Source organism: Sapajus apella, unplaced genomic scaffold (genome assembly GCF_009761245.1).
Source record: "Sapajus apella isolate SASKATOON/1434 unplaced genomic scaffold, GSC_monkey_1.0 scaffold22, whole genome shotgun sequence".
NCBI classification, from domain to species: domain Eukaryota; kingdom Metazoa; phylum Chordata; class Mammalia; order Primates; family Cebidae; genus Sapajus; species Sapajus apella.
In genome coordinates this window covers 15,677,606-15,690,928 of record NW_022436962.1, presented here as the reverse complement: position 1 = coordinate 15,690,928, position 13,323 = coordinate 15,677,606, and the positions used below count along the sequence as shown (strand labels likewise).

Sequence of the window (13,323 nt, the reverse complement as noted above, 5' to 3'; positions counted from 1 at the left end):
CCTTAGGGGTAGTGACTGGAAGAGAACATGAGAGGGGTGTTGGGGATGTGCAGTGATGTTTGGTTCTTCATCTGGGTGCTAATTGCATGGGGTTGCTCACTTTGGGAAATGTCATTGAGTGGTATGCTTCTGACCTATGCACTGTTCTGCATATGTGTTATACTTCAAAATAAAACAGACACAGGAGGAAGGACATGGTCTCAAAGCAAAGGACAGGTTTTTTTGTTTTGTTTTTCTTTTTTTTTTTCTTTTTTTGTTTGTTTGTTTGTTTGTTTTGGTTTGGTTTGAGACAGAGTCTTGCTCTGTTGCCAAGGCAATAGCTCACTGCAACCTCCACCTCCCGGATTCAAGTGATTCTCCTGCCTCAGATACCTGAGTAGCTGGGATTACAGGCGTGAGCCACCAGACTGGCTAATTTTTGTGTTTTTAGTAGAGACAGGATTTCACCATATTGGCCAGGCTAGTCTTGAACTCCTAACTTCAGGTGATCTGCCTGCCTCAGCCTCCCAAAGTGCTGGGATTACAAATGTGAGCCAACCACAGACATGATGCCAGATGTAAGGCCAAAGCAGGTCTTTAAAAAGTAAGTTTAACTTTTTGAAAAGTTTTATGAAAAATGTACTACATTTGTCCACATTTTCCCATCTCTCCTTGATCCAGTGTAAATTGCTTTAGGACAGGGTTCTGGGGATATGCCAATGTCAGTGGGAAAAGAAAACAGGGGTGACATGATTGGCATCAACTGATGCTGTGAGGAACAGGCCAGCTCTCCGAGGACGGTGCCTCTCAACTGCTCCTGGCTGCTGCGCTCAGAGTTCACATGCACTGTGTTGTGTGCATGTCTAGGCAGATGCTTCCCAACCTTTTGCAGACCATGGCATATGCAGAAAATGACAACATTGGACTGGCACACTGGCATGCCAGATGGGGCTCCTGGCAGTCAGTGCTGACTGGCCTCATCCTTCAGCCACCCCCAGAAAGAGAGAAATCAATACCTTGGCACATCTGTGGGAAAGTTCCAATTAGAGAGTTGGGGGAAGACATCGGGCTCCACAACACATTTCAGGTTCTCTAAACTGACAAAGGGGAAAAGTCTGGGCTTCCTTTGCCCTTTTGTTCTTGGAGAGCCCAGCTGTGCACACCCCTCAGCCCTGCACTATAGCTCCCATTTGGGTAGTAAAAATCACAGGACTCGGGGGAGTTATGCAGCATTCGGGAATGGAGACCTGGAAAGCCACACTCCTCCTTGCCTTCCCGTGAGCCTCTCTTCTTGCTGTCCCCTTTACAAACCAACAGTCCCTGCAGAGGGAAGACGCTCTGCTTTAGTCAGTTCCACCTCCCTTCCAGGTCTCATCCTCCTTCCAGCCTCATTTTCCCCACACCCTCATGCTCCTTCCCACTGCTCACCCTCACCCCCGACTCTCCTCCAGCACATCACACATTGCACCCAGCATGCTGTGCTTGTCTGCCATCCATGAACAGATCCACGTCACCCACACCCTTCTCTTTCCCTGTCATGCCGGAGCCTCTGTCAGGAGCGCTCAGCCTGCTGTCTCCACCCAGACCTCCCCTCTCTGCAATGCCTCCTTCTGCACATTGCCTGAGAGCCACTCCTCTCTTGGGTTTGTGTTACTGCTGTGTGTGGCGGCGGCATCTCCACGGTGCCTGATTTCTCGTCTTGGCCTATAGTAGGTGCTCAACAATTGTTTCTCAAATAACCACCAGGCTGCAGAGGGACCCCAACACTAACTCCACCCCACCCCAACTCTTGGCAGTCAATCATTGTCTCCTTGAGTTGGGATCCCAGTCTCTCAGAGGACCCGTCTTGCCGCCATTCCACACTCTGTCACCCCACTGCCAGGAGACTAGAGCCATGCTGCCTAGATGAGACTCATCTTTATCAGCTCCTAGCTCTGGCCGCTGCCTGCCCAGGGGTGGCCGCAGGCCAAGGGATTGGGCTGATTACAGGTGAATCAGCACAAGGCTGACTGTGGTGTGACAAAGGGGAAGGGTGACTGTCTCAGCTTCAGTCCTGGCTCCCCTCCTTCTAGCCCTGACCTGCAGTGACAGCATATGGCCACCAGGGGCTCTACTGGGCGACTCATGCCCCACAGAGAAAGGCCCATTGGGAGCATCTGACCCCAGCTCCCAGCAGATGAGAAAGGAAGCATTTGGGAGGCCTCTTCTCTCAGAAGTCTCTGGCGCTGAAGCCCTGCAGCCCCACCCGGCTGCCTTATCCTTGTGTTTTGCCCCTCATGGGTCTAGAAGCTGTTGTCTCACACCTTAACATCTTCCTCCTTCCTTGCCATGAGCTTCTCTGCAGGCCGCCCCCTTTACAGAACAGTCAAGGTAGAGGGAAGATGCCTCCACTTTTGTCAGTTCTGCCTCCTTTAGGAGAGTGCCAGGCCTACCCGCTGTGTGCCCCATCTATCAGGGCATGGAAAGGACAATTGTCCTGTTTCATCTTTTCAATATCTCTTGACTCTTCCTCCTGGTCTCCCCACAGCCAGCTAAGTTCAGGGCCTCCCATCTCTGGCCCGGATTAGTGCAACAGCTTTCTGAAGGGTTCTGGGATCCAGGGAGCCCCTTGCCCATCAAGTCTCCACCCTGGAGCCAGACAGCCCTCACTCCCTTCAGACATCAGCCTCCAGTGGCTCCCAAAAGCCTGACGTCCACACAGCACCCCACGGCCCCAAGATCCAGCTGCTTGATTTTCCTGCCCTGTGTCCCTCCTGTCCCCTGGCCCTCCCACCCAGAAATTGCCCCAACACACTGTGATGTTTCAAGCCTTGTACTTTGCACACATTCTTCTCCATGGCCCAATTCCCTCTCTCCACCCGTCACCCCACCCCTCCTCCACCTTTACCCTTGTTCCCCATTCATTCATCACCGGCACAGCCCTGTTTATCCTTCAAAACGGCCACTTCCTTTGCAAAGCGTTTCCTGACCCGGGTCCCAGTATTCCTTCTCTGAACAAATCATGTTCCCTTAACGTGTGTCTCTCATTGTATCTGTCACTCAGAATTGCAATAATTACTCACACACGCCTGTCCTGTGTCCTCCACTGGCCCTGTACCTCCATGTGGGACCTGTGGCCAGCACACGTCAGTGCTGCCCGAAAGCCGTTGTACTGGAGTCGCTTCCTCTCCCCCATCACCTCCCACCTTAAGCAGGTCCTTTAGATGACCTGAACTCCAGTTGGTTGATCTGTAAAATGGAAAGATGTGAGAATCAGAAGAGAACACGCCATGAAAGGGTGTTATAAACTCCTAGGGGCTGTACAAATATTTTTATTGCATTTTTGTCTTCTAGTGTTTACCTACACTTGCCTGTGTGGAAATCAGAAGACTAAAGGAATGAGATGTGATCTTTTTGTAATTTCGCCACCTTGGTTCAAGGGAAAAGCTGGTCAAGAGTAAGCCATTAATTCATCTCCCTGCAGCCCCCCTTGTCTTCTCTAGAGCTCTGGGTTAATGATTCTGAGGTTGTTCTCCTCAGAGCCAATTCATATCTAATCTTTGGCCTGTTGCCGCCTTTATTAAGAATAGCTTGACTCACTCCAATTATTCCTCATCCTGGGGTCAGGAGCCTTGTTTTGCAGAAGGAAATGGTGGCTGTGTGTGGGTCTTGGGCCTTCTTTCTGTCTCAACCCCCTTTCTTTCATGGATTCCTTCCCCCAGTCCATGCCTACAATTCCCTCTATGGACAGAAGAGACCTCTCCTTACCTGTGTAATGAAGTCTATGACTTTTATCAAAAGTCGCTTTAGGAATTAACTGTGGAGGTCCAAGTAGCAAGGATGCTGTGACCTAACTCATAACCCCCTCATGTGTGGTTTAATTGCTTTTGGAATCCCAGCAGAAGGAATTTCCTGAATATTTGGTATGGAGAAACCATTCTGAGCTGACTTTTAAGCGCTTTATTAGCAGCTCGGGAGGACTGGGCTGCAAAGAGATGCAACCCCCGTCAGAAGCGGTCCCTGGTGGGGAGCAAGGCCTGGAATTCCAGGAGGGAGGTCTGTTTATAGCTGAGGCAGAAGCTGGGGAGCGAAGCCTGGGAGCCAGACACGGCTTAAGGGTGGTCTGGACACTCTTGAGATAAGGCCAGCTAAGGACTATGAACTCATTGAAGTTCCAAAGCCAGTTCACAATGGCTCACCACCAGGCATCTCCCCTGCCCCCACATCCCCTCCTCTCAATCCAGGAATTTGGTGCTCATCTCCATACAGTTTTAGACTATGGTGGTAGGAACCCAGTAAGTCTCAGGTTCTTCCGTTGCCCAGTTCTCCTTGGATTTGCTGGCTTTGCCTCCTTCCCATGTCTCAGCCAGCCCTTTGCATAAAGAAGTGGGCTGGTAGCTCTGCAAGGGTCCCTCTCTGTCCCTCTCAAGTTACCCTCTTGAGCCTCAGTGTCCTTTTCTGTAAAATAGGGATATCATTCTTTCTTTCCTAAGGCTTTTTATAATAATGGCATTCACATCTGAACCTTAACAAAATGAGCCTTTCAGGCTTAGATCACTTTTGTGCATACATAAAAATGAAAGGATTAAGGAGAAGGAATTGGTAAAGATATGTCTGGGGCAATCAGAATTGCCATGGTGATTGTAGGACCATTCTGATTCCAGAGGTGTTAAAATACAAAACCCAACAAAATCATAAACAACCTCGTGCCCACCTCCTTGCTGAAGAACTGAAACAATTCACAACACCAGTAAGACCCTGTGTTCTCCTCCTTGATCCAGTCTCTTGCCTTTCCACCCCAGAGAAAACCAGTCCCGAATTGTTCCCCTTTACCAAACATGTATCAAATCTGTAACATATTATTTGTATTTGCCTTGCTTTTTAGAATTATCATATTCTACAATTTGCTTTTTTAAAAACTTTAACGTGTTGAGCAAAATGTATCTGTGCTAATATGTGTAGCTGCCATTGATTTGTCACTGCATATACCCTCTCAGTTCTGTTCATGGAAATTCAGACAGTTTCCAGTATTATTTTGCTATAAACATCCTCATGGCTGTCTCCTGGAACATGTGTGTTTCTCAGGGGTATACTTAGGAGTGGGATTGCCAAGTCTAGACAATGCTCCTCCCTGCTCTGGTTGCCAACACATGCTGCTGCTCCCTTACTGCCTCCCCTGAATAGTCCAAGGGGGCAAGAGTTCTGTTCTCGCTTTGTCTATGGATCTTCTGGAGTTGGGAGGGCAAGTTTATAAAAAGGATGGGGAGATGGTGGACCATAGTCCTGGGAACCGAAGCCAGGAAGAGGCTGGGAAAGCTGGAGCACTCATCTGGGCCCTGCTGAGCATGAGTGTGAGGTGGGGCTCGCTTTGACTGGCTCCTGGGGTCTCAGGCTGCAGCACAGTTGACATCACAGAATTCATTGTGAGGTCGCTGCTGGGCTGCGGGATACAAAAATTCAGCCATCAAGCCATTCTCAGATGTATGGTTGTTTATTTAAACGGCAGTAAAGAATGCTGGAATAGGCTCTCCAGGGACACTCCCATGAGCTCTGGACCGCTTTGCAGCTTCCAGCTCCGGGTCCTATTTAATGGGCTTCAAAGGTCACTGGGCTTCAAAGGGCCTCCAGCCCCTGGCCACCCTCTGCTGTCTCGGCAATGGCCACCATGGTGCTCCTCTCCACCGTCTTAGCCATGATGTCCACATCTCTGCCATGTGGTGCTTTTGTAGTAAGGTTGGTTCTGACGTTCTTCAGGAAAGAGCTGATCCTGCCGAGTCTCTTGCCGGAACCGGAACTGGTGGTCGATAAACTCCTCCCGGATTTGTGAGAGGTCCTGGACTCCTTCAAGATAGGCGTGTGGCTGGCGCCTTTATGCGAGCCCCCATGCCTGCCACTCCCTGGGCTGCCATGACCTTTCTTCTTTTTGTCATCTTTATTGGCTCTGTGGCTGGATGCGGACCTGTTGGAGGACTTTCGGGCAATCTTGTCCCCCCTTGTCTTGTGGCGGCTTTCACCTGTCCTGCGGCGATGGAAACTCCTTCTGAGAGCCCTGTCCTTTTCCCTTCTCTCCTTTCTTTCCCTCCTCTCCTTGCGGGCTTCAGCTCTGGCCTGGGTTCGCTCAATTCCATGCTGTCCACTCAGGCTGCTCTTGCTCTGCTGGGTGGAGAGGGGAGGTCCTGCCGCTGCATCTGTATCTGTTTCTGCAGCAGCCCTGCTGGTTGGTCCTACTCCTACGATGGCCAGAGTCACGCTGCCCTCTGGGGAAAGGCTTGTGGATGCGCTGGAAACGCACTCTAAGGACTTGCCTGCAGCCCCTGCCACCGCCACCTCCGTGCTCTTTGGAGCCATGCTGGCAATTCCTGCAAGGGCCATGTTGCTTTTGCTTCCTCCTGCACCTATGGTGGCCACCCCAGCGATGGCTGCGCTCACCTGTCCAGGGGCAGACTTCACTGCTGCCACACTCAAGGCACCTGCTATGCTGCCTGTTGCTGCCCTGGCTGCTGCCACACTCAAGGCACCTGCTATGCTGCCTGTTGCTGCCCCTGCAGCTGCCCCTGCTGCTGCTGCCTCTTTAGTCGCCCCTGTTGCTGTCTCCTCAGCAAGCTCTGTAGATGTTTTAGGGGTAGATACATTGAGATTATCAGTGGGTTTGTGAAAGTCATGTTGGAGTCTCTCCCCTCCAGCATAAGCAGCAGAGGTGGCCCCACATACCTCAGAGACCACGTGGAGGCTCCGGATGCTGACCTGGTCCTGATCCCCCTTTCCTTGAAGATCTGCGGCTCCCAGACTCCTCCTCTCTTCCTCAAACACAGGCATGCACATCACATCTTCAGCTGGAATGGCACAGGTACTGCTGTTACTCTCCATGGGTGGCCGCAGGAGGTAAATTAGCTTTTCCCAATAGGCAAACAGGTCATCCCGTGTGTCGAGAGCAGGACACAGTTGCAGATAGCAAGATCTGCCAGTGGCAAACTTAAGGCGCAGCTGCTGTTTCTCATGGTCGTGAACAGAGATCCTTACAAACTTCAGGGGGAGGAGCCTGGTGAGCTCTAAGGTCTTTGCTGCCTTGCGTTTTTTTCTCTTGGTGGCCTTGCCATGTCCAGCATACTCTTCACAGCCAGTGGCCGGTCGCGCCAACAGCATGACGTCCGGGAGTGGGAGGATGGGGCTGGTACGTGCAATGCCCATGGTCACCATACGGACACGGTTGTGCACATCAATCACTTCTCCCCTTTTGGTGATCTGGATAAAGTCGCTCTCAAATATCGGTGCATATTTGAAGATATCATACTCTCCCTTGTACAGTTGTTGCTGCAGTTTCCCCATGGTGGTGTTGAACATGCTCATGCCGGAGCCACTCTGGGCCGTGTAGTATGGCAGCAGAGAATCACTGTTCATGGCTGTCTCAGCACGAGGGCAGCGCTGGTGAGGCAGGTCTCTGTGTCTTCCTTGGCTTTGGTGGCAGATGAGGAACCAGGGATGCCCCTGGGTCATAAAGATGGCTCTGCAGCTGGTCTCTCAATCCCACCCCACCCCACAGGCCCCTGCCGTTGCCTCAGAGCCTCCCAGAGGCTGGGGTGGGGGTGGGAGCGCGATGATTGCTGCGTGGGATACTGTAGGATACCTGGACTCCAGACTCTTCCAAGATGTAGAGATGCAGGGTGGGCTCCAAAGAGGTTTTCTTCTGAGTCTAACCCCCTCACCTCCACCTCTGATTTTTTTAACTACAGTTTGTAGACTCTCCCTGAGAGTTTCAGACTCTCCCTGAGTCTACAAACTGTAGTCCTAGTGACAGGAAGTGACCACCCTCTCTGCCTAAACCCCCTTTGCAGCCATATTTATCTTCTGCTTCCCTTTGTGACCTGTCGCTGTCACATACCCCTTTGTTCTCATCCCCCAGGCCAGGACCACCATCCTCTCACTAATACTCCATTGCCCTCATAGAGGACAGCCCCTCACTGCCAGATACTTGGGTGGGTGCCAAAATAAAAATTTTTCAAATGAGAAAATGTTGTGTGGTTGCTTCCCTTCCTCATCCCCAATTCAAAAGATTCAGCAACTACATGGGGTCAATGGGAACACAAGATGATGGGATACATTTGAGTACAGGGTTTATTTTTTTTTTCTTGAGATGGAGTCTCACTCTGTCTCCAGGCTGGAGTGCAGTGGTGCAATCTCAGCTCACTGCAATCTCCACCTGCCGTGTTCAAGCAATTCTGTTGCCTCAGTCTCCCAAGCAGCTGGGACTATAGATCTGCACCACCACACCCAGCTAATTTATGTATTTTTTTTTTAAGTAGAGACAGGGTTTCACCATCCATCTCCTAACCTCGTGATCTGCCCACTTCGGCCTCCCAAAGTGCTGGGATTACAGGCATGCACCACCGCACAGGGCCGGTTTAATTTTTTTTTTTTTTAACCTAGAATTGGCAGTCTTGGTTCTCAGCCCACTCTTCCATAAAATCTCAGTTCATGCTGATGATGGAAATCCTTAGTAATAACCTTTAATACTAACATGAGAGATTGCTTCTCCTAGGCGGCATACTATGTATCAAACTCCATTCCAGTTTGATACTATTGCAATTCTTCTCATTTTACAGGTAAAAAACTGAAGTTGTGTAACTTACCTACATTTGTAGAACTCCTAGGCAATGGAGGCATTATTTGAATACAGGTCTTGCTACTTTTAAAGTCTTCCTCCTGAACCACTGCAGAACTTACAAAAAAGCTTGGGGAAGCCAAATAGTTGCATAATTAATTCTCTCCGTGTGTGTGTGTGTGTGTGTGTGTGTGTGTGCGCGCGCACATGTTACCGAGAATCCAGGACAACCACTTCAGGAAGGGGCTGGGCTGAGTTGGGGACTAAATTATTCAGGGGGCCACCTCTGTTCCTCCCCTCCCTCAGGCTTGTACCAATATCCTGTGTCAGGGAGCCCAGATATTCTCTCAAAGCACCTAGTGTTTACCCCCCACCCTTCTTACCCCCTACCCTGTGAAATGCGGGGAGAAAAGGGTAGGATGGAAGGTGTGAGCTTACATTCCAGGAGCCTATCAAAGGCCCTCCTCTACTAACCTCTCTACCATGCAGAAGTAGTTTGGAAGCCATTTACACCAATGGGGAACAGGTGCCACTATACCGCCTGCCTTGCCATACCCACAGAGCTAGCTCAGGAATAAGTAATTTCCAAACTGTTACCTGAATTTCTGACAAGGAGCCCCTGCGTCCAACTCTCTTTTCTCCTAATTTGATGTTAAGCCCGAAACCCTACCTTAGAGATTCAGTCCTTGAAGATAAAGGCTAGTTCTTTCTTAACATACACCCACCTGTCCATCAACTGATGAATGGATAAACAAAATGTAGAGTATCCATACAACAGAATACTATTCAACCGTAAAGAGAAATAAGATACTATTACATAATACGATAGGCTGACACTTGAAAACATTACGCTAAGTGAAAGAAGCCAGCCATATTGTATGAAAGGCCACATATTGTATGATTCTATTTACATTAAATCCAGCATAGGCAAGTCCATAGAAACAGGAGATAGATTAGTGGCTGCCAGAGGCTGGAAGGAGGGGGAATACGGACTGACTCCTTAATGGATCCAGGATTTCCTTTGGGGACAATGAAAAGGCTCTGGAACTAGATAGTAGTGGTTATACAGCATTGTGAATGTACTAATGTCACTGAATTGTATACTTCAAAATAGTTACAACGGCAAATTTTATGTATATTTTACCACACACACACACACACACACACACACACACACACACAAATGTATATACTCTTGTTTGAAACCACTGTGGTTGAAAAAAATAATAGGCTTCAACTTTGGAAAGATCCATTGTGAGACCTCGAGCAAGCTAGTGAGCTCTCCACGCCCTTATCTGTGAAATGGGGATAGCAGTTGTTGAGGATTAAATGGGATAACACGTGTAAAGTGTTTAGCATATTGTCCTACTCAATAAATGTTTCTGTTAGCATTCGTCCTCAACAGTCCTTTTAACCTCAATGTAAATTCCTTCCTGAAAGCAGTGTTTGATGAGATCTTTGAAAGCTTCTGGAGTTAGAGCCACCACAAGAACACAGGATGCTCAGTAGGCCAGTGTGACTTCCTTTCAGGTGGATTCTAATCGGAAACACGTTCACTCCAGAGAGAAACAGTACATGAACCCAACCAGAAGGTATGGAACAGGGAAGAGAGGAGAAAGCTTGATATGGGTTGGAGTGTTGAGGGTTTATGCAAAGCCCATGGGAGAAATTAGGATACAAATGGAAAATAGTATTTTAGTTAACAGAAAGTGGAAAGATTCAATTCCAGAACACATCCTGGGCCAGAATCCTTTAAAAGCTCTTGACTCTGAAACGGGTGTCAGGCAGCTCTCAGGAAAGCCAAGGGGGCAGGAGGAAGGCAAGAGACGGGAGAGAGGGTGGCTTTCCACACCCTGGCAGTGTGACATCACCACCACCAGCAGGAGAGAGCTCGGTGCAAAGACACTGTCAAACGGGGTGCTTGACCTTGGTGGTGGCGCCATCTAAGCTGATTCCCTCAGATCCCCCCACCTTCCCTCTCCTTTAAATGTGAAACAAAAAACTAAATGACTTGACAATAAATGCATAGTCAACCTTTTTAAAGTATCAAAACATAAACTTGGCTACATAAAACTATTTTTAATGCATTTGTGATAGAACTTCATTTACACTTACCGTACACATCAAGTTTTCTTGCTGTAACCACCACCCACCCCCAACTTCCTTCCTCTCTAATCCATTGTTGTCCTTGACAGCTTACAAATTGTCTTGAGTTTCATAATGGCTGGTGGCTGGTGCCTCTACCCATAACTAGAATGTAAATGCAAGGGATGTTTTCCCCTCCACCAAGATAAGGAACACAGATTATCTCCCGAAAGAAGTGGTGAATGGTAGTAACACCAGATGGCTTTTGACAGATTAGGAAAGACCCCTGCTGTGCAATTAAAAGAGTAAAATGAGGATATCTGTGTCACAAGTGATCATTTAAAGAAACCATACATGAGGTCAAAGAAGTAGGCACAAAATTCATGAATGAATCTGACATTTGAAGAAGGCAGTGTCTCTGAAGAATGGCCCCCGTGGCAAGTGGCCAGTTTTTATGTTTAGCCTGTGACTGTTACAGAGAAGCACAAAGAGCACGGGGGCCTGGCTCTCGCAGGCCTAAGGAATCATATGCCCTGGAAATTCCAGGAATTTCAGTGGAATACCTTTCTTTGAATTATCACACCCATGCTGTCTAAAGTTACTCCCTTTCTTCCTTTGGTCCCCCTTCCCATTCTTTTCTGATATATATTTCCAACAATGAGACACACATTTAGAAATGATAACAGATGTAACTCAAGTGAGTAACTGAGGACTTCTGTGGCAGAAAGTTAGGGGTCAAAGTTTCAAGCTGAACAACAGGTGTAGATTTTAGGTGTTTGTACATTCAGAGAAAATATAGTTAAGGTATCTAGCAAGTGAGATTTTATATCAAAATTCTAAACACCAAACTGTTAATCTGAAGGATATATTTGGTACCTTGTTTCAGGGTTTGTCAATGAGAAATGGAGCATAAGTTACCCGGGACTGAGGAACAGGACTGGAAGTCAACTATCCCATCTAGTGATGCCCCAAAGAGCAAAGGATGACATCCAGAGAAATTTAAAGCCAGACACCCCCCGTAATAAAGAGGGAAGGGCAGGGAATCACTGGATCTCAACTACCAACAGATTTAAATGAACAGAAACCAGCACAACACACGTACATGTCTTGGTTCCAATATTTATTATTCTGACAGGGTAGGAATACTAGGATAAATAAGTAATATTTTCTCTTACAGAAAATTGTAATGATACTATTGAGTACAATTAAACACTCTGAGAATTTCACAGAAACATCAGAATTTTAACAGACAGTAGCCGCATCCTTGTGGCCAGTGTGAGTGACTTCTCACAGCTGCAAATGCCCTGGGCCAGATTTCTTAAAACAGCTACATGACAAAAACAATACTATTGACATCCAATAATGCTAACGCCTGGGTACCACCTAGGCTCCACTAACTGTGGTTTTCAACCACGTCTCCACCGACTGTGGTTTTCAACCACAAGGAAAGGAAAATGGAATATTCTTTGGCTCTTCCAGCCTAGACACATCTCCTAAGTCATTGAGTGGAGAGTCCTAACCTTTTGGAAGTTGAACTTTCTGCTTTCTTCCTGTGACATTGGAACTGAGTTTGCAACAGAGGACCTGCCATCATGCCGCCCATGGATTTTGTGTTAACACTGGGAGAATTCTGTTCTTCAGGGGTGGACAAGCTCCTCTGGCCACCTGAACGTATTGAGATACTGCACATGGGGACAGCCCTGCCCCCCTCCCCAAAACTCTTAGAAACCCAATCTGAGAAAAAGCATATAAAAGTCACAGCAGTGTGTGACACAAACATCAAAAGAATACATTGCCTAGTTTTCTTGCACAGAACTTCTGGACATAACAGCACATTTGCTAGAAAGCACAACCCTGGCCATTGCACAACTTCACTAAATGCTGTTCTCACTCCACATCCCCTACGAGTGACAATGGTAGCCACGGTGAAGGAGATGGCCCCATACCTTCCACCCAAGGTACAGACACTTCTGCATGAATCCTAATGGTGGGCATCCTGGTTTTTTGTAGAATCCAGATGAAAGGCGGGCAGGACACTAGCTGGGGGCCATCTGGAACATAAGAATGGCCAATGTGTTAAGGCCTAAATCCTGGAGTTGAGGCAAAGATGCACTTGCCCTGGTACAAGACTCACTCTGGGACAGAATGAAAAGGCCCCGCTGAGTCACCGCAGGCCCTCCAGCCTTGATGGTTCTCTGCTGCTGGGATTCTAGAGGTGCACAGGAAGTCAGCTCTCCAATGGCTTCAGGGTTTTGGGTATAAAAGGAGGATTCAGTGAGGACTCCCCAGTCGCCCCCATACCCGGCTGCTTAGCTCTGCAGTGTTCCTTCTTTTATCTGTTGGATAAAGAGGTTTCTCTCATCTTCTGGAGTCCTCCCATTCTGAGCCCGGACAATACACGTGGGCCGATGAAGGTTGAGCATATATATCAAATGCTGCTTCTCATTCTTGAGCTCCTCAATCTGAGCCTTCAGTTCAGCATTCACACTCTCCAGCTTCTCCGACTCCTGGGGGACAAGCAACAGAGGCATCAAGAAAGGAGCCAAGGGTCAGTGAGGAGGGGGTGGCCTGGGGTGCTGCCTGAATGCAGGGTGTACTTGGGATACCTTGGGGCTCATCAAGCTGGGAGAGGGAAATAGGAGATGGGAGAGCAGCACTAGGTTTAGGAAAATGTCGACCCT

General features: G+C 48.4%; 2 protein-coding genes across 3 annotated transcripts in view; both read right to left on the bottom strand.

Annotated features, from left to right (window-relative positions):
- Nucleotides 1-5,430: 5,430 nt before the first annotated feature.
- Nucleotides 5,431-8,080, bottom strand: FAM71A (family with sequence similarity 71 member A). The gene is made up of 2 exons (XM_032289178.1): nucleotides 6,477-8,080; nucleotides 5,431-6,428 (listed from the first exon to the last, which is right to left on the bottom strand). The coding sequence occupies exons 1-2, from the start codon at nucleotides 7,450-7,452 to the stop codon at nucleotides 5,572-5,574; spliced, it is 1,833 nt and encodes a 610-aa protein (XP_032145069.1). The 5' UTR covers nucleotides 7,453-8,080; the 3' UTR covers nucleotides 5,431-5,571.
- Nucleotides 8,081-11,743: 3,663 nt separating this feature from the next.
- Nucleotides 11,744-13,323, bottom strand: part of ATF3 (activating transcription factor 3) — a 52,565-nt gene continuing 50,985 nt past the window's right edge. For both annotated transcript variants that reach the window (XM_032289177.1, XM_032289176.1), the window contains exon 4: nucleotides 11,744-13,149. In XM_032289177.1, coding sequence (XP_032145068.1) covers nucleotides 12,952-13,149 — 198 coding nt within the window. In that variant the 3' untranslated portion in view covers nucleotides 11,744-12,951. The remainder of the gene's footprint in view (nucleotides 13,150-13,323) is intronic.

Excerpts from the sequence above, each read along its gene's own strand:
- FAM71A (XM_032289178.1), bottom strand. The coding sequence starts at position 7,452 with ATGACCCAGGGGCATCCCTGGTTCCTCATCTGCCACCAAAGCCAAGGA. Across the intron at positions 6,429-6,476 it reads AGCAACAGGCAGCATAGCAG|GTGCCTTGAGTGTGGCAGCA; the intron begins GTGCCTTGAGTG and ends GCAGCATAGCAG.